We start from the raw sequence: 27,145 nt of genomic DNA on the forward strand, positions 1-27,145 counted from the left end.
TAGACCTGCCCCTGCAGCTGCTGATAGGACTGAGCCTCTTCCTCCTCCGCCCCATCCTGCAGGCTATGAGACTGGTGACCACAGGCCCAGATCAGACGGGGGTCCCTGCACCTGCTGAACTGTGAGTACCCCTCTCATCTACACGTATGTCCAGCCTGCAGAACGGAGCACTACATGAACCAGCACAGTGTCCCACCAGACTGGAAGCTGCAGCTCTACTGGGAGGGAATGTTGAGAGCTGTAGTTCTACTGGAAGCTGTCAGAGATTGCTGAGACTTTGTACTGTTTGCTCGGGCTGTGGTCTGGAGGATGTGCTGAGACTTGTAGTTCTGCTGTGGTCAGGACTGGCTGTGAGGTGTGGTACTTCTCCAGCTTCTGGTTGTTCTGGGGGCAGCATTGTACGCTGAAGTTACATTGTATCAGATATGTTTTATTATTATTTAAATACAAATTTTTAATGAGACAAATATAACAGAAAACTCAGTAAACAGTCAGGAAATGGTAATCAACCAGTAAGCCCAGTTGAGAGCTGGGAAATCCCCAGTACAACCAACTGCTCTCCTACTAGTGACCTAGTGAGCAGAGCTCACATGATAGTGTAACTAATATCTACTGCTGATGCATACATAATATAGATGTCACCTGCAGTCCTATGTAACACCAAATATAACACAGTGATAGCTCTCTGAGTTCAGATAATGTAGTAGATGTCACTTGCAGTCCTATGTAACACCAAATATAACACAGTGATAGCTCTCTGAGTTCAGATAATGTAGTAGATGTCACTTGCAGTCCTATGTAACACCAAATATAACACAGTGATAGCTCTCTGAGTTCAGATAATGTAGTAGATGTCACTTGCAGTCCTATGTAACACTATAGATAACACAGTGATAACTCCCTGAGTACAGATAATGTAGTAGATGTCACCTGCAGTCCTATGTAACACCACAGATAACACAGTGATAACTCCCTGAGTACAGATAATGTAGTAGATGTCACCTGCAGTCCTATGTAACACCATAGATAACACAGTGATAGTTCTCTGAGTACAGATAATGTAGTAGATGTCACCTGCAGTCCTATGTAACAGCACAGATAACACAGTGATAACTCTCTGAATACAGATAATGTAGTAGATGTCACCTGCAGTCCTATGTAACAGCATAGATAACACAGTGATAACTCTCTGAATGCAGATAATGTTATAGATGTCACCTGCAGCCCTATGTAACACCATAGATAACACTGTGATAACTTCTCTGAGTTCAGATAATGTAGTAGATGTCACCTGCAGTCCTATGTAACACCACAGATAACACAGTGATAACTCCCTGAGTACAGATAATGTAGTAGATGTCACCTGCAGTCCTATGTAACACCACAGATAACACAGTGATAACTCTCTGAGTACAGATAATGTAGTAGATGTCACCTGCAGTCCTATGTAACACCACAGATAACACAGTGATAACTCCCTGAGTACAGATAATGTAGTAGATGTCACCTGCAGTCCTATGTAACACCACAGATAACACACTACGGCAGCAGTGGTTGGCCTCTCTGCAGGTATCAGGACTCTCCTGCCTTTTCTCCTCTTGTGATGATTGGGCCCTGAGATTACATCCTGCTCAGAGCGGTCTGGGGATTATGGCAGTGATGCCGGGATTATGGGAATTATTGACACAGGGGATCTCTTAGTAACACATGAAAGTTTTCTGTGCAGGTAAGGACTGCGTGGTCAAGTCTCCTGCGGGCGCTTGTACACTCTCTTGAGGGACAGCATGGCGCAGGACAGCAGAGAAGTAGATGATTTCCTCATGTACTTCATCTTGTTGGAGAAGGTCCCGGTGGGCAGTCGGACGATAGAGCCCGGTAGACTATGCTGCATGAGCGAGGAGTCCTATCTCCAGAGTGTGACGGGGCACCAGAGCCCGGCCCAGTCCCTCAGCGTGACAGTCATCGAGGAGAACGTCTCGATAGATGTAGATGTCAACGTTCTGCAGCCCCTGAGCCAGAGGAAAGCTGCCCTACTTTTAGCCATCCGCAACCCCACCGAGAGGTTCAACTGCTTCCTGGAGAGGGGTCTGGAGCAAGCTGTCCAGGCTGAGGTCGGGCAGAGGGTCCTCGTGGAGCATGAGCAGAAGCTTTTCCCTGCATTAATCCATCTTGTGGACAACATCCTGGACACCAGCACCTTACTACCTCCCGTGTACTTCGGAGTGGAGCTGGAGGTGGGTTGCAAATAAGTATTACAGTGCATGGGCTCTTTTTTGTGGAAATAGTCTGAAGACTGGAGAGCAGCAAAGACAGCAAGACTCCTGGGGTCTCATGAGGCACATACTTCATGATCCATTCACTGTAGCTCTCCATATTTGTGATGCTTATTTTGTAGATCACATTGCTATAGAGGAGGCCATAGGCGACACCTGTCCGATACCACATTGGGATCTCATTGGGGCACAGGTTAGGCTACCGTTGGTATGCATGGGCACTATCATTGAGGGGGTTAGCTCTTCTTTAGGCTAGAGCATAGTGCTACTATTAGGAGGTATTGATGTTGCTTTGAGGAGAATATAGTGCCACTATTATAGGGCAAATTTTGACATACAAGGAGTATAGGGCTGGGATTTTGGGTGTATTTTTGCTTTAGGCTAGGGATGTAGCTACCAGAAAGGGATGGAGATTGTTGAATTGGTCCAAATTATGTGTGGATTTTGGAAGACAAGGGGCAAATAGTAGGCGCTAAGGGATGGGAATAGCTCTGGATTGGTGGAATCAAGGTGGTGAGTATAGTTTTAAAGTAGGTTGGGGTATACAGCTTCCAATAAGGGGATGTTTATTGGTCTAGGAGGTGACCACTAAAGGATGTGAATAGTTCTAAACTGAGTGATAGGGCAACTATAGGTGTAGACTTTTAGTCCAGGGAGAAGTAGGGTTAGGGTTGACTTTAGGCTTGCAAGAGTGGGTTAGGGTTGTTTTTAGTCCAGGGAGGAATAAGAGTAGAAATATGAATGGCTTTAGTCTAAGGAGGAGTAAGCTTAGCGATAGCTTTAGTCTGGGGAGGAGTATAATTAAAGATGCCTTTAAGCCAGAGAGTAGATTTAGGCCAGAGAGATGTAGGGATGGCTTTAGGATCAGGATGAGTAGAGTTTTTGTTGACTTTAGGCCAGGGAGGAGTATCGTTAAGGATGGTTTTATGATGGTGAGGAGTAGGGTTAGAGTTGGTTTTAGGCTAAGGAGTTAGGATTATGATTGGGTGTAGGTTAGGGATGGCTTTAGGTTGGGAATGGGTAGATATGGGGTAGGCCTTATGTTGAGGCTTTAGGTCAGGAAGGGAGTAGGGATGGGGACAATTATAGACTGGAGATGTTTAGGATTAGAGTTGGCTTTAGGTAGCACTGGAATAGGGTTAAGGTTTTCTGTAAACCAAAGAGGTTTATGCTAGGAAAGATTAGGGATGATTTTAGGCCAGTGAGGAGTAGGATTAGGGGTGGCTTTAGGATGAGGTGAGTAAGGGTAGTATTAGGTTTAGGCCAGGAAGGAGTCATGTTAGTGTTGGCTTTAGGTTTTAGAGGAGTAGAGTAAGGGTTGGCTTGAGGGTGGGAGGTCTTTAGGTTGGGAAGGAGTTGGGTAAGTGTTGGATTTATTTTATGGAGGAGTAGGGTTAGGGTTGACTTTAGTATGATGAACAGTAGTGGTATGGTTGGTGAGAAGTAAGGTTGGTCATGGCTTTAGGTTGGGGAGGAGTAGATGTAGGGTTGCTCTTAAGTTGGGGAGGAGTAGGATTGAGGTTCTTTTTAGGATGAAGGAGAGTAAGGGTAGGATTAGCTTTAGGCCAGGGAGGAATAGGGTTAGTGTTGACTTTAGGATGGGGAAAATTGGATTCATATTGCTTTTAGGATGGTGTGAAGTAAAGGAAGGGTTAGCTTTAGGTTGTAGTGTAGCAGGATTAGCGTTGGCTCTTAGTTGGTGTTAACAGTGGGGTAGGGTTTGGGCTGGCTTTAGTTTGGGAGGAGTAGAGTTAAAGATGGCTTTATGATGGTGAGCTGTATGGTTAGGATTGGCTTTAGCTTGGTGAGGAGTAGGTGTAGGCCAGTGTTTATGCTGGCACTAGTCAAAAATGATTGTTGTTTGATATGACACTTTTTAGACTTTTTCCCGATAGGCGGAGAGTTATCCAACTGTTGTAAAGTAGAACTGGTTTAGTTGCCCATAGCAACCAATCAGGTTCCACCTTTCATTTTCCAAAGGAGCTGTGAAAAATGAAAGGTAGAATCTGATTGGTTGCTATGGGCAACTAAGACAGTTCTACTTTACACCAGTTTGATAAATCTACCCCATAATGTTACTGGAAGTGGTGCATTTTATATGTGGCCCTAAAGTGTTTGGTCTTCGTTTTTCACTGATTATGTGGTGGTCATTCCACAGGGTGAAGGTGAAGGTCGTGGTAACATGGATGGCACTTATAAAGGGGTGACATTCTTCAAGTGTAAGAAGAACAGTGGCCTCCTACTACCTTTTAATAAAGTCATTTTCTCCGGGGCCCCTCCATCGGATGATACAGGATCCACAAATCCACAGAGTGGTTCAGTGAATCGTGGTGACAAGGTTGCGTACTTTGTGGAGGACTCTTTAAAGCGAGGAATAGTTGTCTTCTCAAGTAACCAATCGGCTACAGGCTTTGTGGAAGTCTTACCGGTAAGAATTGGAAGATCTAGGACCACAACAGGTATCAGTATATATCATTGGCAGTATGGATTCTGTGGACATCAAAGACTCTGGTTGACTCTATCCATGTTTCACAGGCAGTAGCTTGGATCACCTTCTTTTGTGGCTACTATTGGGGAATGAGTACGACCTTAGCTTGAGTTGTAATGCTACCATTAATTCATTAGACATGTTTGTGAGACATTTATAAAAGGGGCCCTATGTAAACTGCATGGGTTGGAGCCTGGTTGAGATGGCAACCCCTCCTGCCCACAAGCCCTTCAGTAATGGCTGCCACTATGGTACCTATGCTCCCCCTAACCAAATATAAATATATATGTGTGTGTGTGTACTTGCTATCAACCTTCTCTGGACAGTGGGGTGGCATGAACCAACTCCAACAAGGGAGAACATAGTGAAACGTGGGGTGGATAGGTCTGATTACGCTCCTATCGCATCTGGCTAGACATACAGTGTATGGTTTCTATAGGTGGCACTTTTGATTACCGTCTGTGGCTGCTTGTAGACTTTGCAGGAACCTGCTGATTTTAGTTTTCCACTATCATGGCTTCCTGCTAACAATAAAATGAAAAAACACATCCCGAGATTACGGCGCTCTGGTTTTGTGACGTCGGGGAGCAAGGAGGAGATTCTGAGGATGCGGGGCGGTGCTGGGCTCCTTCACGCTGGACTCATCTCATGTACAGGACACATCTCGGGTTAATTTGCATATGGATCAAATCGTTTTTTTTACACAATAAAAGCACACAGAGCTATTGCGGATGTGCTAGCGGCCATCTAGCAACCCATGTCCTCAGCTCTATACATCAAATCCCGGTGACAGGTTCCCTTTAACGCCCCATGTACTATTTTTTTCTGTATGACTATGGGATCACAGTGGGTTTTAGTGGTCTGATCAGCAGAGACCCATTAAAAAGTGAGAACAGATCTGCAGTAAGCAAATTATAGCCTTTACAGAAATGCAAAACTATTTACTTGTTTCAGAGGCAGGATTTAGTAAAAATCTTTTTTTGTCAGGAGTTTTAGCCTTGAGACAGTGGGTAGATGGGTGACCTTTCTCTTACAGATTGCAGCAGGGTTTTCTCAAGTGGCCTTTCTTTAGCAGACTGCAGCAGGTTTTTTCTCAGGTGACTGTTCTCTTGTAGACGGCACCAGATTTTCCTCGTGTGATTGTTTTCTTGTAGACTGTAGCAGGTTTTCCTTGTGTGATTGTTCTGTTGTAGACTGCAGCAGGTTTTCCTCGTGTGATTGTTCTTTTGTAGACTGCAGCAGGTTTTCCTCGTGTGATTGTTCTCTTGTAGACTGCAGCAGGTTTTCCTCTTGTGTTTGTTCTCTTGCAGACTGCACCAGGTTTTCCTCAGGTGACAGTTCTCTTGCAGATTGCAGCAGGTTTTCTTCCAGGACTTCCTGGCATTGTGTTTAATTTGCTGCACTTATTTCAACCTTTGCCTTCACAAACCTTTCAGAAGTCTCTCTTCACAGCTATCAGTGTACCATTGATTCCATTGGGATGGGGGTATGAATTCTCTGTACTCACGTTTACCACCTCTACATCTTGCTTGGCAGGAGGAGACCACATCAGGTGACTTGTTGAAGATCCCCCTGGACTCTATAGTGAAGGAGCAAGTCACGACTTCAGGTACATCATACAAAGAGCTTTCAAGGGACCCAAAATGGCAATAGGTTTTAAGTCTGTGTCTGCTGACAGAACAACATAAAAGCTTCGAGGATATTGAATTCTCTGCAGCTTCCCTGTCCCACTTTTTATGCAGGAGCCTTGATAGGATTTTTATGGGCAACTGAACCACAAAGGATATCCTGTGCATATGAATGAAAGAAGTTTTTGCTTGACGAGTCTTGTCTCCTCTTTTACTGGTAGATGATCAGAGCCTGGTGCAGGATGGGAAGCCTGCCAGTAATGAGGAGCAGAGAAAGTTAGACCTGGAGGTGGACTCGATGGTGCAGATTCGGTATAAAGAAGGGGAGCTGGCCTTTGGGATCATCCGGTGGTTGGGCTACATGCCTCAAAAAGAGGATGTCATGGCTGGGGTAGAGCTGGTGAGTTTGACCTCTACAAGATGCACATATGGCCCAATATTTTAAAGAAATACTTCTCGCTAGCATAATCGCATAACTGGACTGGTCACAACCGATGTGATTGGGCATTCATCTCCTGAAATGCTCTGTGCTGCTGGGGCCTGCTCCTTCTACTATATGTAACTCTGTCTGTCATCACTCGTATAATCAGCACCCCCCTAACATACTCTGTGCTGCTGAGGAGCCTGGTCCTTTTACTTTAAGGGACCTTTCAATGGCCACCCTTCTCCTCCTCACATCCTGACAGGTCAAATGTCACACATGCAGCCCTGTCCTCACATCATCAAGACCGATCACTTCACCCTGCAAGATCATCTTTCTCTTTTCCTGAAATACTGGTGGTGGTGGTGGGGGAGTAATGTTGCTCTTATATATACTGACAAATACTGCTGTTTTATTTCTTGGCCCTACAGGAAGAAGACAAAGGTTGCAATGACGGCAGCTGGTGCGGCCAACGGTACTTTTTCTGTCCACCTAGACGAGGACTGTTTGTGAAGTTAAAAGCTTGTCAACCAGACACCCGCTTCCTGTCCAGTGGAGATTTCCCACCAAAGAGCCCAAAACACAGTAAGTGTACCCATCTGCTGACCCATGGCAAATGCCAAAGCCTGGAAGTCCTACCTGAGCAGCTAACCAGTTACCTGGTGTAGTAGCATCAAGACAGATATTGTCACAACCAGACAGCTGAGAAGCTCTGACAGAGGCCTTTCAGAACCTCCTCCTTGAAGTTCTGTGTTGTGGTATTCAGCTCCTCCTCTCGTCAGCCTCTCTCAGCTGTCATGTCTTAATTGCTTCCCTTTAAATGCCTCCCCAGAATGCTTTTCTGGGCGGCTTATATTTCTTCCTGGAGTGTGTGTGCACGCTGATCTGTCCTCCTGTTTGCTTCAAAGCTAAGTGTACTTTTATATGTTAATATCTGTTTGCTGGATCCCAGATGACCCTGACTCCCTCCGTGTCTTGTGTAGGGAGCCGGTGGTCGTGTCCCCTCACTATAGTAGGGTGCTCAGGGCTTTATAGTCAAGGTTCGTGGATATGCAAACCTCCACCATTAGGATCTTTGCATAGGCTGAGCAGCCAGGGAAAGTGCCAGGTCTTCTGCAGGGGTCTCCCTTGGTTCCTTAGTTTTTGGATCCAGCGAGTCGTTTATACATGTTGCTTTGCCTTGTTACCTGTACACATTCCGTGACATTATAAGCCGCCAAAACCGTCTTAAGCATGGATCCGGTTTCACTTTTGGCTGAACGCTTCCAGGGTCTTTCATTGGAGGTAGCTGACCTCCGTAAGACTTTGTCTCAGCTTCAAGTGACCGGTTCAGCTTGCGTTCATGGAGCTTGTTCTGAGCCTAAGATCTCGCTCCCGGATACGTTCTCCGGGGGTAGTGAGAATTTTGTGCGTTTTAGAGAGGCTTGCAAACTCCATTTTCGCCTTCTTCCCCATTCTTCTGGTGATGAGGAACGGAGGGTGGGGATCATTATATCGCTGCTCAGGGGTAACGCTCAGTCCTGGGCCTTTTCGCTGCCGGAGGGGGCACGGCCCCTCCGTTCAGTGGATGAATTCTTTTTAGCCCTGGGTCAGATATATGATGATCCGGATCGTATTGCTCTGGCGGAGTCTAGACTACGTCTCCTATGCCAGGGTAAACAATCCGCAGAAATATACTGCTCAGAATTTCGGAGATGGGCAGCTGATACTGGTTGGAATGATGCTGCACTCCGAAGTCAATTTTGCCATGGTCTTTCAGAGGGATTGAAAGATGCATTTGCCTTTCATGAAAGGCCTATTTCTTTGGACTCTGCTATGTCTCAGGCTGTTCGTATTGACAGGCGTCTTAGAGAGAGAGGAGAGATCTCTCTTTCCTGTCATACTCGGTCCCAGGACTGTGCAGCGGTCCCATTCTGTGCGCAGGGGTCTCAGTCGCTGTCAGCCCCTTCTGAGCAGGAGCCCATGCAGCTGGGGTTGATTGCTTCTGACAATAGAAGATTCAGCCCGCATGAGAGGGTTTGTTTTTGTTGTGGAGGTATTAATCATTTGGCAAATATTTGTCCCTCTAGGAGATTCAGGCAGTTCTCTGGGTATAATAAAGAAACAAAGAGGAAAAAATCTTTGAAAAATGTTCCGTCTGTTACTATTGGCAGGATTGAGGCGGAAATTGAAGATTTTCCGTTTGCTTGTAGTTCCCGTTTTGTCCTGCCGGCTAGGGTGGCGCTAGAGAGCAAGAACATTTTTTGTGAGATTTTTGTGGATAGTGGAGCAGCGGTCAATCTCATTGATAATCACTTTGCGATAACTCATGGTTTCCAGGTGTGCGCTTTGAGAAAGGATATTCCTGTGTTTTCTATCGATTCCGCTCCACTTTCTCAGAAGTCATTAAAGGGCATAGTTCACAATATCCGTTTGATTGTGAGTGATGCTCATGTTGAGGATGTGTCATGTTTCGTCCTTAGCGGTTTGCCGACTCCTCTAGTGTTGGGGCTGCCCTGGCTCACTAAGCATAACCCCACCATTGATTGGCAAGCGAAGCAAATAAATGGTTGGAGTGACTTTTGCAGAGAGAATTGCCTCACGACATCTGTTTCTGAGGTTGCTACTAAGACTGTACCATCTTTTCTCTCTGAATTTTCGGATGTCTTCTCTGAGAGTGGAGTTCAGGATTTGCCCCCGCACAGGGAGTACGATTGCCCTATTAATCTCATCCCAGACGCCAAGCTGCCTAAATCTCGTTTATACAATCTTTCCCAACCTGAGAGGATCGCTATGCGTGCTTATATCTCTGAGAGTCTGAGAAAAGGACACATACGACCCTCGAAGTCACCTGTTGCCGCTGGTTTTTTCTTTGTTAAGAAAAAAGATGGTTCTTTAAGACCTTGTCTGGATTTCAGGGAGCTGAACAGTATCACAATTCGTGACCCTTATCCGCTTCCTCTGATCCCGGACCTGTTTAACCAGGTTGTTGGGGCTAAAGTCTTTTCCAAATTAGATTTAAGAGGGGCATACAACCTGGTCAGGGTCAGAGAAGGGGACGAATGGAAGACGGCCTTCAATACCCCTGAGGGCCATTTTGAGAATTTGGTTATGCCTTTTGGGTTGATGAATGCCCCAGCCGTTTTTCAGCATTTCGTGAACAGCATTTTTTATCATTTGATGGGAAAATTTGTATTGGTGTATTTGGATGACATTTTGATTTTTTCTCCCGATTTCAAAACTCATAAGGAACATTTACGTCAGGTCTTGCTCATCCTGCGGGAGAATAAATTATATGCGAAACTGGAAAAATGTGTGTTTGCGGTTCCAGAAATTCAATTTCTGGGGTTTCTTCTCTCCGCTTCTGGTTTTCGCATGGACCCCGAGAAGGTCCGCGCTGTGCTTGAGTGGGAGCTTCCTGAGAATCAAAAGGCGCTGATGCGTTTTTTGGGCTTTGCCAATTATTACAGGAAGTTCATTTTGAATTATTCTTCTATTGTTAAACCACTCACTGATATGACCAGAAAGGGGGTAGATTTTTCTTCTTGGTCAGTAGAGGCGCGTAAGGCCTTTTCTGATATCAAGGAGAGTTTTGCTTCCGCTCCCATCTTGGTGCAACCTGATGTTTCATTACCCTTCATAGTTGAGGTTGATGCTTCTGAGGTGGGTGTGGGGGCGGTCTTGTCTCAGGGTTCCTCTCCTGCCAATTGGCGACCGTGTGCCTTTTTCTCAAGAAAACTCTCCTCCGCAGAGAGAAATTACGATGTGGGAGATAGGGAATTGTTGGCCATCAAGTTGGCTTTTGAGGAATGGCGCCATTGGCTAGAGGGGGCCAGACACCCTATTACCGTATTTACTGACCATAAAAATCTGGCCTACTTGGAGTCAGCCAAGCGTCTGAACCCGAGACAGGCCAGATGGTCGTTGTTCTTTTCTAGGTTTAATTTTGTTGTCACGTTCCGCCCTGGAGTTAAGAATGTGAAGGCAGATGCCCTGTCACGTTGTTTTCCGGGAGGCGGGAATTTTGAAGACCCGGGTCCCATTTTGGCTGAAGGTGTGGTGGTCTCTGCTCGGAGGCAGAGGTGCAGGCAGCCCAGTCAGAGGCTCCTGATCTTTGTCCTCCTGGGAGGTTGTTTGTGCCTCTCGCTTTAAGACACAAGATTTTTAAAGAACACCACGATACGGTCCTTGCTGGGCACCCGGGGGTAAGAGCCACACTGGATCTCATCGCTCGAAGATTCTGGTGGCCTGCGCTTCGTAAGTCGGTTGAGGGTTTTGTGGCAGCCTGCGAGACTTGCGCTCGTGCCAAGGTCCCTCATTCACGGCCATCAGGTCCTCTCCTTCCCTTACCCATTCCTTCCCGTCCTTGGACACATCTGTCCATGGACTTTATCACGGACCTGCCTCGTTCCTCGGGGAAGACTGTGATTCTGGTGGTGGTGGACCGTTTTAGCAAAATAGTGCATTTCATCCCTTTTCCTGGTTTGCCCAATGCTAAGACGCTGGCGCAGGCATTTGTTGATCACATTGTCAAGTTGCACGGTATTCCTTCAGACATAGTCTCTGATAGGGGCATGCAGTTTGTTTCCAGATTCTGGAAGGCTTTCTGTTCTCGCTTGGGGGTTCGGTTGTCATTCTCTTCTGCTTTCCACCCGCAGTCGAATGGCCAGACAGAGCGCGTCAATCAGAATCTGGAGACATATCTGCGTTGTTTTGTGGCGGAGAATCAAGAGGATTGGTGTTCTTTTTTGTCCCTTGCTGAGTTTGCTTTAAATAACCGTCGTCAGGAGTCCTCTGATAAGTCACCATTTTTTGGTGCATATGGGTTTCATCCACAGTTTGGGACTTTCTCGGGAGAGGGGTCTTCTGGTTTACCTGATGAGGACAGATTCTCCTCGTCTTTGTCATCTATTTGGCAAAAGATTCAAGATAATCTAAAGAGCATGAGTGAGAGATATAAGCGTGTGGCAGATAAGAGACGTGTGCTTGGTCCGGACCTGAATGTTGGTGATCTGGTGTGGTTGTCTACCAAGAATATCAAATTGAAGGTTCCCTCCTGGAAGTTGGGTCCTAGGTTTATTGGGCCTTACAAAATCCTGTCTGTCATCAATCCTGTTGCATACCGTCTTGATCTTCCTCAGACTTGGAAGATCCATAATGTTTTTCATAAGTCCTTATTGAAACCTTATGTTCAACCCATTGTACCCTCGCCTTTGCCTCCTCCTCCGATTATGGTTGATGGGAATCTTGAATTTCAGGTCTCTAGGATTGTGGATTCTCGTCTTGTCCGCGGTTCTCTTCAGTACCTTGTTCAGTGGGAGGGGTATGGTCCTGAGGAGAGGATGTGGGTCCCAGTGACGGACATTAAGGCCTCTCGTCTCATCAGGGCATTCCATAGGTCCCATCCTGAGAAGGTGGGCTCTGAGTGTCCGGAGTCCACTCGTAGAGGGAGGGGTACTGTCACAACCAGACAGCTGAGAAGCTCTGACAGAGGCCTTTCAGAACCTCCTCCTTGAAGTTCTGTGTTGTGGTATTCAGCTCCTCCTCTCGTCAGCCTCTCTCAGCTGTCATGTCTTAATTGCTTCCCTTTAAATGCCTCCCCAGAATGCTTTTCTGGGCGGCTTATATTTCTTCCTGGAGTGTGTGTGCACGCTGATCTGTCCTCCTGTTTGCTTCAAAGCTAAGTGTACTTTTATATGTTAATATCTGTTTGCTGGATCCCAGATGACCCTGACTCCCTCCGTGTCTTGTGTAGGGAGCCGGTGGTCGTGTCCCCTCACTATAGTAGGGTGCTCAGGGCTTTATAGTCAAGGTTCGTGGATATGCAAACCTCCACCATTAGGATCTTTGCATAGGCTGAGCAGCCAGGGAAAGTGCCAGGTCTTCTGCAGGGGTCTCCCTTGGTTCCTTAGTTTTTGGATCCAGCGAGTCGTTTATACATGTTGCTTTGCCTTGTTACCTGTACACATTCCGTGACAGATATACAGAGACTCGCCTATAATAGTATATAACTACAGTATACATATAATGCATCTATGCGGCTGGTTACAGAATTCTCTTTGTTTCAGGTAAAAGTGATGGTCACAGGGTGCCAGGGAAGGTTCCTCCTTTGCAGGGTGCTGCTGCTGTGGATATTTTAGAAGGAGATATGAAGGGTATTCAGGGCCATTGCAATTCCTGCTACATGGATGCCGCACTTTTTAGGTAATCTTTGTGAAGAAGCTGCTGGTTTGTCACTTGTTCCTCGGGGGTGGGATAATGCTGCGAGACACAGAATCCTGAGAATTTCTGGGCTGATGGTTTCCTAGTTGGGGCAACTGAATATTCAAGGATATTAGTTTGCAGTTACTGTGTAGATGATTATTGCTAACTTGGCAGAGGTTCTTGATTGGACAGCTGATCCTCAAGGGTGGGGCAGCCCTGCGGGACACATCATTATAGAGGGTTCATGTGGGAAAACAAACAGTGGTCTCCAATTCTGAATTAATATTTCAAGAAATTGCAGTTCTTATGATAGTTTTACAAAATGGAGAGGTGCTTGATTGGCCAGGTGCTCCTCAGGGGTGGGACAGTGCTGGAAGACCTGAGGGTTCTAGGGACAAAAAAACAAATAAACAATGAGTTCCTTGTTGTATATAAAGAATTAATAGTTAAAGCACATTATTTTGCAATTCTTACAACATGGATGATTTTGAGTAATGCTGGGGAAGTTCTTTATCGGCCGCGTGCTTCTCAGGGGTGGGCCAGTGCTTTTGCAAACCTCATCATGGGGTTCCTGGGAAAAAGCAAATGAACAATGGTTACCTATTTGTGCCTACCAAATTAATTTTTCAAGAATATTACTGTGCAGTTCTTACTAGGTGGATGGTTATAAGTAACTTAGGAGATGTTCATTGGCCAGGTGCTCCTCAGGGGTGGGGCAATACTGCAAACCACAGACTTCCTGGGATAAAACAGCAGATAAATAGTGGTTTCCTACTGGTCTCTACTGAATTTTTCAAGAATATTACTGTGCAGTTCTTACTAGGTGGATGGTTATAAGTAACTTAGGAGATGTTCATTGGCCAGGTGCTCCTCGGGGGTGGGGCAGTACTGCAAACCACAGACTTCCTGGGATAAAACAGCAGATAAATAGTGGTTTCCTACTTGTCTCTACTGAATTAATTACTAGGACATTATTTTGTACTTTTTAGGCAATTTGGGGGAGAAGCATAGTTGGCCATGTGTTTCTCAAGGGTGGAACATTGCATTGAATAATACAGAATTTTTTTTTGCTTTCCAGAACTATGACTATGACTTTAATTTTTTTTTATCCTTCTGCACAGTCTCTTCTCTTGTAGCTCTGTGCTGGATTCACTTCTCTTCAAACCTTCAACTCTTCCTGATGGAAAAATCCAGGAAACCCTGAGGGAGGAAATAGTCAACCCCCTGCGCAAGTGAGCGAAGATTTTTTTTTATTTCATCGCGTTTCAAATACAAAATTTTAAATGCACATGGAAGTATACGGAAGACTTGTGGAAGAGTTTCTTGCTCCCTTGGTTATTGACTTAATTCCAAAATGGTGGATGGGATTCAGGAGCAGGATAAAGCAGTGGGGACAATTGAATTTGAGCAAAAGAAGGGAAAGGAAGGGGGGGGGGGGGGCAGTGAAAGACTACGAGTATGGGAAACAGAAGAAAATGTTACATTCTACACTTAAATGAGACCTTGGTATCATTCACTACTTTAAGCATCTTGACAAAATGTGGATATACTTTGTGCCTTCATTCTTCATCGTTTTCAGAATCTCTGCTTGGTCTCAGTGAATGGAAGCATCCTGGTTTACATCCAGAGGCAGACAACCTTCCCTCCAGTATATGGGTAGTAAACAAGATAAAACATCGATAGCCTTGATGGGCCGTATGTCTTTGCCAGCAGGACAGATTGGTGGCCTCTGTATGCAGGTTCTCATTCACTGACAGCAAGCAAAATGGTGAAGAGTAGAAACGCAAAAGTGGCAGAACTGTTACATAAATCTGGACTGGCCCTTTAAGATGAGTATTATTACTGGTGAGCTGTTACTTCCAGGTAATAAACCAGTTTCCTTCCTCACAGGAACGGCTATGTGTCAGCGGACAGTGTGATGACCTTGAGATGCCAGCTGAAGGAGGAGAGTCAGTGCCCCAGCTTCACTACCTCTGAGAAAGGTACGAGTCCAGAGGTCCCCAACCTTCTGCACCTCGAGACCCACATTCAGCTCAAACTTTAAATGGGGAGAGACAAGAAGTTCTGAAATTATAAACAGTTGCTGATAAATTAGTGTAAAATTCCAGTAGCCCCAGTAGTATTGCGCTGTACAGCCTCTCTGGGGGTGTATTTCTACTGTAACTCCGGCTACTATGTCAGCCCCAGTTACAGGAGAAATCAACAGTGAAAAAATATAATAATTGTGAAGTAAATGTCCCCCAAAGGTCTTGTCTGACCTTATGAGGGATGAAAAGTGTAAAATAAAGTAAAAAAAAAATAAAGTTTTAACATGTAAAAAATAGATACCCCATGTAAGGAATAAAAAAATAATAATAATATTTGGTATTGCCGCGTCCGTGATGGCTGGCTCTATGAGTATATCACATGATCGACCCAGTCCGATAAACACCATAAAAAAATATAAAAAAACTGTGTCAAAAAAGGCGTATGTCCCACAAAATGGTACCAATAAAACAGTCACCTCATACCAGAAAAAATGAGCCCCTACATAAGAAAATTGCTCAAAAATTAAAAAAAAACTAGCTCTCAGAACATGGAGACACTAAAACATATTTTTGGGGGGTTTCAAAAACTGCTATTATTGTGTTAAAGTGAAATAAAAGAAAGTATACATATTAGGTATCACCGCGTCCGTAACAACCAGCTCTATAAAAATATCACATGACCTAACCCCTCGGGTGAACACCGTAAACAAAATAAAAACTGTGTCAAAACAAGCAATTTTTGTCACCTTGCATCACAAAAAGTGCAACACCAAGTGATCAAAAAGGCGTATGTCCCACAAAATAGTACCAATAAAGCCGTCACCTCATACCAGAAAAAATGAGCCCCTACATAAGAAAATCGCTCAAAAAATTAATAAACTACAGCTCTCAGAACATGGACACATTAAAACTGTATTTGTTTAAAAAAATGTTATTATTCTGTAAAACAATAATAATCCATAGATGATGGATTTCCATCTTTCCTCCCCCTTAGACCCGGAGGAGTTCCTCAACCTCATCATGCATCGCATCCTGGGGGCTGATCCTCTCTTAAAGCTACAGTAAGTTGCAGACAATCCCAGAGAAGAGGAGGCTCAGCATGGCGTCACCCTCCGCCCCATGTCACCCTGCTCGTAGCACCACTGTCACCCGAGTGGTAGGAGTGACTAAAAGCTTTGGGGCCCTTAATCCCAGGAGGAAGTTGGTGATGTGACCACCAGGAGGGGCCCCGTTCTTATTTGCATTCAGCAAATGAAATTGATCTCCTTGATGGTTGGTTACAGTTGTATCCCAATCTAAACTATCGTCTCTGAGGTAATCGGGCTGGACTCCAGACTGATACATTTCACCTGCACTGATACATTAGTAACAAACTATCAGGGCAAGAGAGAGATTTGTGCTGCTGATGTGTTCATTGTCTATAGTAGATTGGATGCTTCTGTAACAAACCCTCAGCTGAGAGATTAGCAACAGGTCAGGATAGGTATTCACTTTATAATAGATGTTTGAATTGACAGCAAGCAGAGATCTTGAAAATGGTGAGGGCTGATGCACAAAGTATATTAGAACGTTTCAGAACTTTTCATTATACTGTGATTAAAGGGGTTTTCCCACAATGTAAATGTATCCCCTATCCACCATAATGGGTATAAGTATCTGATTGTTTGGGGTCTGTGACCCCCACCGATCACAAGAATGGGGGTCCTCAGTTCCCTGAATATAGATAGCAGTAGGTTAGCATGTTTGTTGCTGCTGCACATACTCTATTCTATTCATTTGGTGAAATAGGTCCCCCATTTTCATGATCGTGGGGGTCCCAGCAGTTGGACCCCTACCGATCAGATGCCTTTGCCCCGTCCAGTGGATAGTTGTGGGAAAATACCCCTTTAAGTTTGATACGGATGAGCCCTTTAAGGATCACTCTGTTTATTCCTCCTGGCAGATCTGCGGGTCAGCGGGTACAGGAGTGCTACTGCTATCAGATCTTCATAGAGAAGCAGCAGGAGATGACCGTGCCCAATGTCCAGCAGCTCCTGGAGCAGTCCTTCCATCACTCCAGGCTGAAGCTGACGGAGGTGAGGTCTTTATGGCGAACTCCTCCGGGAGCGTTATGATTGCCCTAAACATTTGCGCTGTCCCGACACATCTACATATAATGGGGGGACTGAAGTATTTTTTGTGAGGGTCCATATGCCCGGTTGTGCCATCTAGTGAAGGTCCAAGAAAAAAAAAAATAAAATTGACCAAACCAGTGCCGGATAGCATTCTGCGGCAGGTTAGTTATTCTAACAATAAACTACGGTTGTAATCCACCGAACACCATTAGAATGTCCTCTTAGTGTTCCTCAGACAGTATGATGCCATCTAGATGCCACAACAAAGTATGATGTGGTGCAGTAACGCCCTGGATTGTCTCCAAAATACTCACCTACCCCACATTCCCCTGCCAGTGGTGGTTCAGCATTGTCAGGCGTGGTGCAACAATGTCACCGCACCAGCCGTACCGAACCACAGAGGGCAAAGAGCGGAGCAGGTCACACCCTACTTGACCAAGGTATTCAACTGCCTCTGCATTCTGAGGACATGCAGGGGTTACATGGGTCTGGATTTAGCTGCGCCATTGAGGACCCCTCGAATATAGGATATGGGGATACAATCTATTGCTCCCTGTTATCAGCCATTTCAGGGGAGAGGACGACTGTAGGACAGGAGAATACAGTCTATTGCCCCCTGTTATCAGCCATTTCAGAGGAGAGGATGACTGTAGGACAGGAGAATACAGTCTATTGCCCCCTGTTATCAGCCATTTCAGGGGAGAGGATGACTGTAGGACAGGAGAATACAGTCTATTGCCCCCTGTTATCAGCCATTTCAGGGGAGAGGATGACTGTAGGACAGGAGAATACAGTCTATTGCCCCCTGTTATCAGCCATTTCAGGGGAGAGGATGACTGTAGGACAGGAGAATACGAGTCTATTGCCCCCTGTTATCAGCCATTTCAGGGGAGAGGATGACTGTAGGACAGGAGAATACAGTCTATTGCCCCCTGTTATCAGCCATTTCAGGGGAGAGGATGACTGTAGGACAGGAGAATACAGTCTATTGCTCCCTGTTATCAGCCATTTCAGGGGAGAGGATGACTGTAGGACAGGAGAATACAGTCTATTGCTCCCTGTTATCAGCCATTTCAGGGGAGAGGACGACTGTAGGACAGGAGAATACAGTCTATTGCCCCCTGTTATCAGCCATTTCAGAGGAGAGGATGACTGTAGGACAGGAGAATACAGTCTATTGCCACCTGTTATCAGCCATTTCAGGGGAGAGGATGACTGTAGGACAGGAGAATACAGTCTATTGCCCCCTGTTATCAGCCATTTCAGAGGAGAGGATGACTGTAGGACAGGAGAATACAGTCTATTGCCCCCTGTTATCAGCCATTTCAGGGGAGAGGATGACTGTAGGACAGGAGAATACAGTCTATTGCCCCCTGTTATCAGCCATTTCAGGGGAGAGGATGACTGTAGGACAGGAGAATACAGTCTATTGCCCCCTGTTATCAGCCATTTCAGGGAGGAGGATGACTGTAGGACAGGAGAATACAGTCTATTGCCCCCTGTTATCAGCCATTTCAGGGAGAGGATGACTGTAGGACAGGAGAATACAGTCTATTGCTCCCTGTTATCAGCCATTTCAGGGAGAGGATGACTGTAGGACAGGAGAATACAGTCTATTGCTCCCTGTTATCAGCCATTTCAGGGGAGAGGATGACTGTAGGACAGGAGAATACAGTCTATTGCCCCCTGTTATCAGCCATTTCAGGGGAGAGGATGACTGTAGGACAGGAGAATACAGTCTATTGCCCCCTGTTATCAGCCATTTCAGGGGAGAGGATGACTGTAGGACAGGAGAATACAGTCTATTGCCCCTGTTATCAGCCATTTCAGGGGAGAGGATGACTGTAGGACAGGAGAATACAGTCTATTGCCCCCTGTTATCAGCCATTTCAGGGGAGAGGATGACTGTAGGACAGGAGAATACAGTCTATTGCTCCCTGTTATCAGCCATTTCAGGGGAGAGGATGACTGTAGGACAGGAGAATACAGTCTATTGCTCCCTGTTATCAGCCATTTCAGGGGAGAGGATGACTGTAGGACAGGAGAATACAGTCTATTGCTCCCTGTTATCAGCCATTTCAGGGGAGAGGATGACTGTAGGACAGGAGAATACAGTCTATTGCTCCCCTGTTATCAGCCATTTCAGGGGAGAGGATGACTGTAGGACAGGAGAATACAGTCTATTGCTCCCCTGTTATCAGCCATTTCAGGGGAGAGGATGACTGTAGGACAGGAGAATACAGTCTATTGCTCCCTGTTATCAGCCATTTCAGGGGAGAGGATGACTGTAGGACAGGAGAATACAGTCTATTGCTCCCTGTTATCAGCCATTTCAGGGGAGAGGATGACTGTAGGACAGGAGAATACAGTCTATTGCCCCTGTTATCAGCCATTTCAGGGAGAGGATGGCTGTAGGACAGGAGAATACAGTCTATTGCTCCCTGTTATCAGCCATTCAGGGAGAGGATGACTGTAGGACAGGAGAATACAGTCTATTGCTCCCTGTTATCAGCCAGTTCAGGGGAGAGGATGACTGTAGGACAGGAGAATACAGTCTATTGCCCCTGTTATCAGCCATTTCAGGGGAGAGGATGACTGTAGGACAGGAGAATACAGTCTATTGCTCCCTGTTATCAGCCATTCAGGGGAGAGGATGACTGTAGGACAGGAGAATACAGTCTATTGCCCTCTGTTATCAGCCATTTCAGAGGAGAGGATGACTGTAGGACAGGAGAATACAGTCTATTGCTCCCTGTTATCAGCCATTTCAGGGGAGAGGATGACTGTAGGACAGGAGAATACAGTCTATTGCTCCCTGTTATCAGCCATTTCAGGGGAGAGGATGACTGTAGGACAGGAGAATACAGTCTATTGCTCCCTGTTATCAGCCATTTCAGGGGAGAGGATGACTGTAGGACAGGAGAATACAGTCTATTGCTCCCTGTTATCAGCCATTTCAGGGGAGAGGATGACTGTAGGACAGGAGAATACAGTCTATTGCCCCCTGTTATCAGCCATTTCAGGGGAGAGGATGACTGTAGGACAGGAGAATACAGTCTATTGCCCCCTGTTATCAGCCATTTCAGGGGAGAGGATGACTGTAGGACAGGAGAATACAGTCTATTGCTCCCCTGTTATCAGCCATTTCAGGGGAGAGGATGACTGTAGGACAGGAGAATACAGTCTATTGCTCCCTGTTATCAGCCATTTCAGGGGAGAGGATGACTGTAGGACAGGAGAATACAGTCTATTGCCCCCTGTTATCAGCCATTTCAGGGGAGAGGATGACTGTAGGACAGGAGAATACAGTCTATTGCCCCCTGTTATCAGCCATTTCAGGGGAGAGGATGACTGTAGGACAGGAGAATACAGTCTATTGCTCCCTGTTATCAGCCATTTCAGGGGAGAGGATGACTGTAGGACAGGAGAATACAGTCTATTGCCCCCTGTTATCAGCCATTTCAGGGGAGAGGATGACTGTAGGACAGGAGAATACAGTCTATTGCTCCCTGTTATCAGCCTGTTACTCATCACCTCTAGGTCCCGTCCTGCTTCATTATCCAGATGCCGCGCTTTGGGAAGGAATACAAGATGTTCAGTAAGATCGTCCCATCTCTGGAGCTGGACATCACGGATCTTCTTTCTGATAGTGAGTACAGGATAATAAGACAGATTCTGTATTCATTCGCCATAGAGAAATATAATCCCAGTTTCCCTCCTGTTGTCACTGTAGAACGCTTCTTTCCCGACAATAGGCTTTCTGGTCGGTGTATATAAACTCACCTTTATCTTCTGTGTTGTCAGGTCCTCGGGAGTGCGTTGTGTGCGGGATCCTGGCCACTCATGAATGTGCCGAGTGCTTCAAGGACGTGATCCTGTCCGACTGTGGCCCCAAGCAGTACTGTCTGGTGTGCTGTAAACAGGTGATATCTGTGTGCAAGGGCCCCGTGAGGAATGGATGATGGGGGAGGGGGGGGGTCTCCAAATTGCCCAGTGGGTCCTTTCATTAATAGTCATTATAGAAATTTATGGAAATTATATTATACCTTCCCCTGAAAAGCAAAAAAAAAAATGCTCCGTGGGGCCCCTAATGGTAATGTATAACACGGGCCCCACAGGATTTCCAAACCAGTCTTGCATTTATACTTAGCTGGTTGAGGAGCAGATTGGGAAGAGGTAGATGGAAAGGTTACGTTCTGCTCCTGAGGGGTTCCTGATTCTTCCATACATCCCTGTTGGTTTTTTCCATATATTCTCCTAAAGGTTCATTCACATCGCAATAGGAAGGACCACAGACCCGTTCCTCTGAAGATCCCAGAAGGCTTCCTGAAGACGCCAAACAAGATCCCACGTGAGACGTTGGAGCTGTTCGCAGTGCTGTCCATAGAGACCAGTCACTATGTCTCCTTCGTCAAGTACGGGACGGAGAAGGGCAGCTGGATGTTCTTTGACAGCATGGCCGACCGATTTGGTGAGCATCCAGTCGATCAGACTGATTTACACGTAACTCCTTCCTGATTGAGCGATTTCTTTGTTTTATTTTGTTTCTGTATTTTCATCTTTCACTCCTTACCTTCTCGAATCCATAACTTTTTTTTATAATTTTTTTTTATTTATTTTTCTATTTTTTTTACCATAGCCACAGCCTTGGAAGGAATTACTTTTTCTTTGCCTCACCATACTCTGAGTACATAACTGTTTTACAGTTACCTCTTAAGAACTTTGTGAGGGATCATTTTTGCAGGACGATCTGTAGTTCTTAGTGATACTATTTTGGAGTGTGACATTTGATCACTTTTTATTTAATTAGAAAAAATGACAAATTGGTCATTTAGATTTTTTTTTTCCCGTTATAGTGTTCAGTACTTAGGATAAATATATTTATATTTTAATAGTACAGACAATTTTGGGAAGCAGCCATGCCTATTATCTTAACTTTTTTTTATTGTTTATTTATTTTTAATATGGGGAAAGGGGGGTGATTTGACTTTTTATATATTTGTACATTTAAAAAAAAAGAATCTTCTTCTTCTTTTTTTTTTTTTTTTTTTAACACATATTTTAAGTCCCCTTAGGGGACTTGAACATGCAATTGTTAGATCGCTTGTCCCATAGACTGCAATGATTTATCATTGCAGTCTGTGGGATATTCAGTACAATTCTGTGGAGTCGTGCCACAGGCTGTGGTAGCCTCAGATCGTTTAAAGGGACTGGGCCAAGACAAAGCAACGAACGGTCCCCCGGATCGCTGCGCGGGGGAGCCGCAGGACTCCCAGGGAAAGTCGTGTCAGATGACGTGGTTACAATTGTCTATAGCATCTGAGGGGTTAAATGTCTGTGACCAGCGTTATCAGTGATTGCAGACATTAGTCCTGGGTGTCTGCTGTGTGAAACAGAAGAAACCTGGCAGGAGCGGGCACGCTTGAAGACCTGACTTCCGCCATACATGTACATGCGGCCGTCAGGAAGGGGTTAAAGTGCTACTAAAGCCAGAATCCAAGCAAAAAGAACAACAACTGAATGTAACATAATCTATTTTTGTGTATTTATTTGCTCTTGTTTCATCAGATTGCAGAGCATGAAAGATACGATGGAAAAGCAGTGCATTGTTCTCTTAGGCTGCAGCCTTGTCTTCTAACCCCCATGCTCTCCCCCCTCTGATGCTAGTGCACGTGAGCCAAGAAGTTTATAAAGAGGGGGCTAGGTCTAGTCTGGATACATTTTGTCTACACAGTGAAAGTGGCCATTTTGTAGGAAGGAATCTCCTAGTTACTAATAGCTGCCAGCCATAGGGACAGTAGTACCAGCCGTAGCACATACCTAGCACCAGCCGTAGTGACAATAGTACCAGCTCTAGTATAGTACATAGAGCTGAATCGCTAATTTTCCCAGTTACACAATAATAATTCCTCCCTTCTCTGCATAATTGTGTCGATTTTCCTTACATCGGCTTTGGAAAGCTGGGTAGCGTGTGGAGGTATGCTGCAGATCACATTATATATTTATTATATACTCATAGTTGTCCTGATATATTTATGGATATTGTGTATGCAGAACATATGTAACAAGTGTGGCCTCCATTACATCTCTGCAGGGGCTGTTACCCAGCTTTCCCAGACTGCTGAATTCCAAATTTGCCTAGTTATGTAGTGATAAATCCCTTCATATAGCTAGGTCAACTTACCATTCAGGGTTCTGGAAAAGCTGGGTGTCAAGGCTGTAGAGCTGCATTAGTGACAACAGATTACATTGCCCTGGTAACATATGCTAAATTCTCACAATATATCAGGGTGGCATTGTGTGTATTTTATATAATCCATATGAGCCATCACCACCCCGTGGAGGTTGTTACCCAGCTTTCCCAGACTGCAGAATGCCTGAGCAGCCTGTTTATGAATTGGTAAATCTCCAGTTTTGTAGAATGGCCATATCTGGTAGCCAGAAGCCTGAAAAGCTGAGTAAGAATTCAGTTGACAAATGCTCCATGCTGTAGCATAGCTAGACAGATGTGTCATTCAAAGGCCCAGCAAAGCTGGGTAACCCATCACATGGAGCTTTAAAAGGGACTGCTACGTACTAAGTCTACCGAAATAAATCCCCCTTCTCAATCCTAAATACTGCCACAGCTAGGCAGATTTGACTTTCAGGGTTCTGAGAAAATTCTGTTACCACCAAGTAGAGCTGTAATAAAGAATGCTAAATCTACCAAGATAAATCCCCCTCTGCACTCCCAAATAGTGCCACAGCTAGTTAACGCTACCTAAATAAATCCCCCTTCTCACTCCTAAATAGTGCCACAACTTGTTAACTCGTTAAATTCTACTTTTAGGGTCCTAGGAAAACAAGGTTGCAACCATGTGGAACTTTAATAGACTGCAGAATACCAAATCTACCAAGATAAGTCCCCCTCCCCACTCAAATATATACAAATATAACCCAGACGATGGTAGTCAGTCCGGCCTGTCAGGTGCCGGTCATCATTTGATGGAAATGCATTTTCCATTATTTTAATTGTTCTTCTTATATAATGGACAGTTTTGTGTTTAATATAAATTATTTTATGCCATTAGATTTTTTTGCAATTATAAAAAAAAAATTACACAATTTTTTTTTTTACAATGTATTGTTACTAGAGAGAGAGAGAGATGTATCTGTAGATAACAGTACATTGAAATACATGGGAAAAGTATTTTCAGGTATTTAGTCATAGAAAGGGTCGTATATCCTACTGGTTAGGGTACTTTCACGCTAGCGTTAAAGTTTTCCGGTATTAAGTTCCGTCCTAGGGGCTCAATACCAGAAAAAAAAAAAAACGCTTCACTTTTGTCCTAATGAATTCTGAATGGAAAGCAATCCGTTCGGTATGCATCAGAATGTCTTCCGTTCAGTCACTTTTACAGTATTTGGAAGGAGAAAATACCTGCAGCATGTCTCTGGCCAAAATTCCGGAACACATGCCGTATCCGGTATTATTTTCCATTGAAATGTATTCATGTCGTATCTGGTACCAAGCTGTTCCGGAAAAACGGATCCGGTAGATGATACCGGAGAGACGGATCCAGTATTTCAATGCATTTGTCAAACGGATCCACATCCAGAAACAAATGGTATCCGTTTTGCACACTACTGCCTGCCGGATTCCTTTAATGCTAGTGTGAAAGTACCCTTAGAGTATCTGCATCCAATACAGAAAGTCCTCAGTTCAGGACCCAGCAGTGAAAAATTATACTTCTGCTTTTATCCTCTAAAAACACTCATAAATGTACTATTAAATACAAAGAGATGTATCTGTAGATACCAATACACAGGAAAATATTATTCTGATTATTACTCATAGAAAATCCTCCCATTTATAACAGTGGGCTATGTAGCCTTCTGTACAGAAGGTCCTAAGTTCAAGACCTGCCAGTGACAATTTAAAAGTAGATACAGAATAAAAGTTACATTTATACGGGGGATACCCTCCTCCTCATCTTCATAGTGCTGACTCCATATATGGATCAGCCGCAGAACTTGGACTCCTAAACTATCTATGCTATGGCATTTTCATCTGCTGCATTTCAGTGTGCCCAGGGGTGGTATCCAAATTTTTAACAACAGGTTCCCTACTCAACTGCGGACATGAGGCATCACGACACATGTTTACATATTCATACACCATATACGGATCTGGTGAAATGGAGGGAACTGGCTGGCACTATGGATTATTTGTATACATGTTTTTTTCAGGGTTAATGTCCCTTTAAAGGGGAATCAGACTTAAATTTATGTCACAGAGCCACTCATGGAGGTTGCCGTGACTTGAACTTCTTGGTTGCCAATTAATGGCATCCCATAGAGATCTTCCAGTGGTGCCAATAGTTCTTCACATGGAGAGGAGATGGTCAGGTGTGTAGTGGAGCCTCCTGAGAACATGTTGGTTTCTAGTTCACAATTTAGCGTGTAATATTTTTATTGTTTCCCCAGGAAGTGAAGAGGGCTACAATATCCCGAGAGTTTCCCTCTGTCCAGAAGTGGCTACTTACCTAGCAGCTCCGCTCAACGATCTCATGAACCAGAACCCTCGTGAAATGAAAGGAGTTGCCAAACGCCTCTTCTGTGATGCCTACATGTACATGTACCAGAGTAAGAGGATGGCGCTTTATAAGTGAGGACATCTGAAGGAACAGATCTTGACCACACGCTAGGCCTCGGCTCTCAAAAAGATCTAGGCTGTGAAAAAGATGGGTCCCTCAGTTGGTTTTTATTCCTCCTGTTGGTGGCTTATCAATGCAATGACCTGGTCAGGTCCAGATGACAAGGTGACATATATTCTTCTATCTGACTTTTGTTCAGGTGCCATAGCCATCTAATTTGTGGTGAGTTATTGTAGGGTTATCAAAGAGTCCTCAAGTCACTTCTTCCTCGATGGAAGGAATATTATTGTGAATTCATAAGACCTCAGGTCCCCTTCTCCCTACCAGTGTAGAAATACCATGGCTGGTCAACTGGTCCAATCGTGGACTTATAGTATCCACCTCATTTTGAGATAGGAGGGTCTATGCTTGGACACATGGCCCATGGACAGCTTGAGCTAGGCCAATCTCTCAATAGGAACCATAAGACATGTGGGTGGTCTATGGTAATCCTCCTAAGCTTTGTTGTGACACTTAGTGAACCTGGTTTCTTCAAGTACTACACAGGAAATGCACTCAAAGCCTCATGAACCTGTAATATGGGTCTGCAGGTGGGTGACATCTTCTGTAAAATGTTGCTCTTCTGTGTTTTCAGGAGACTTAATATCTCAGGAAAGCTTCACATTTCTTACAATGTGTCAGGAATTGACACAATCTATTCAGTCCAATAAACAAGCCATGACCTTCTGATTACCCCGCACTCTCAGGGACAGCAGAAGACTTTCCAGATTCTGGGAGGTTTTCATATCTTAATAAAAATCTGTTTACAGTAAAATGTCTCATCATTTTGTTATAGTCTTTTCATTCAGGGGTGACTACAACGCCCAATATACTAGGACAATCTGCAGCTTTTCATTGCAATAGCTAAGTGGCCACAGGTTGCAGACCATTGTCTTAATTTTAGGTGATGTCCAGTCAGGGCTTAAAAGAAAATGTACAGGATTATGAAAAAGTGCCTCGCCTGTCCAAAAATTGTTCATGGTATTAAAGGAGCTGAGCTGCAGTACCAGACACCACTCGTTGTACAGGTGTGGCACCGATTCGAGCAGAAAGCAGCTATGTTTTCCTACTCATGGACAACCCCTTTAAGTATGGCTGTATGTATTAGATTGACCCCTTCCTGCTGTACTATGTACCTGTGTGTTATGTTTGCGAGTGATTTAACGCAATCCAGAGTACAGATCAATGTACACATCGAGTGGATGACGTGGTCTTAGGAGTTGAGCTTTCTCCATCCTCAGGGCTTGTCAGTTAGCTCCGATCCCGGTAGTTTAAACTCTTAGGTGCCACTGTTAATAGTAACTGCGGCATCTAAGTGGATGACAAAGTAGATATC

General features: G+C 44.8%; 1 protein-coding gene across 2 annotated transcripts; it reads left to right on the forward strand.

Moving 5' to 3' along the window:
- Positions 1 to 26,584, forward strand: LOC122938674 (ubiquitin carboxyl-terminal hydrolase CYLD-like). 2 transcript variants are annotated; one of them, XR_006390047.1, is made up of 15 exons: positions 1 to 121; positions 1,727 to 2,234; positions 4,432 to 4,701; positions 6,298 to 6,370; positions 6,611 to 6,789; positions 7,242 to 7,395; positions 12,858 to 12,993; positions 14,115 to 14,225; positions 14,884 to 14,975; positions 16,015 to 16,081; positions 16,963 to 17,095; positions 20,675 to 20,783; positions 20,939 to 21,057; positions 21,418 to 21,605; positions 25,601 to 25,739. XR_006390047.1 is itself a non-coding variant. In XM_044294361.1 (15 exons), the coding sequence occupies exons 2-15, from the start codon at positions 1,785 to 1,787 to the stop codon at positions 25,783 to 25,785; spliced, it is 2,286 nt and encodes a 761-aa protein (XP_044150296.1). In that variant the 5' UTR covers positions 1 to 121; positions 1,727 to 1,784; the 3' UTR covers positions 25,786 to 26,584. The 2 variants fall into 2 exon arrangements, 1 of the variants encoding a protein (XP_044150296.1); XM_044294361.1 differs by having other exon boundaries at positions 21,398 to 21,605; positions 25,601 to 26,584.
- The last annotated feature ends 561 nt before the right edge of the window (positions 26,585 to 27,145 follow it).

The sequence above is a fragment of the Bufo gargarizans genome, chromosome 5, assembly GCF_014858855.1.
Source record: "Bufo gargarizans isolate SCDJY-AF-19 chromosome 5, ASM1485885v1, whole genome shotgun sequence".
In the NCBI taxonomy this organism is placed as follows: Eukaryota; Metazoa; Chordata; class Amphibia; order Anura; family Bufonidae; genus Bufo; species Bufo gargarizans.

What these genes read in the sequence shown, in the direction of transcription:
- LOC122938674 (XM_044294361.1), top strand. Translation starts at nt 1,785, where the DNA reads ATGGCGCAGGACAGCAGAGAAGTAGATGATTTCCTCATGTACTTCATC. An exon ending in CACGGATCTTCTTTCTGATA is followed by an intron (nt 20,784 to 20,938) that starts GTGAGTACAGGA and finishes CTGTGTTGTCAG; the next exon opens with GTCCTCGGGAGTGCGTTGTG. An exon ending in CAGCATGGCCGACCGATTTG is followed by an intron (nt 21,606 to 25,600) that starts GTGAGCATCCAG and finishes TTGTTTCCCCAG; the next exon opens with GAAGTGAAGAGGGCTACAAT.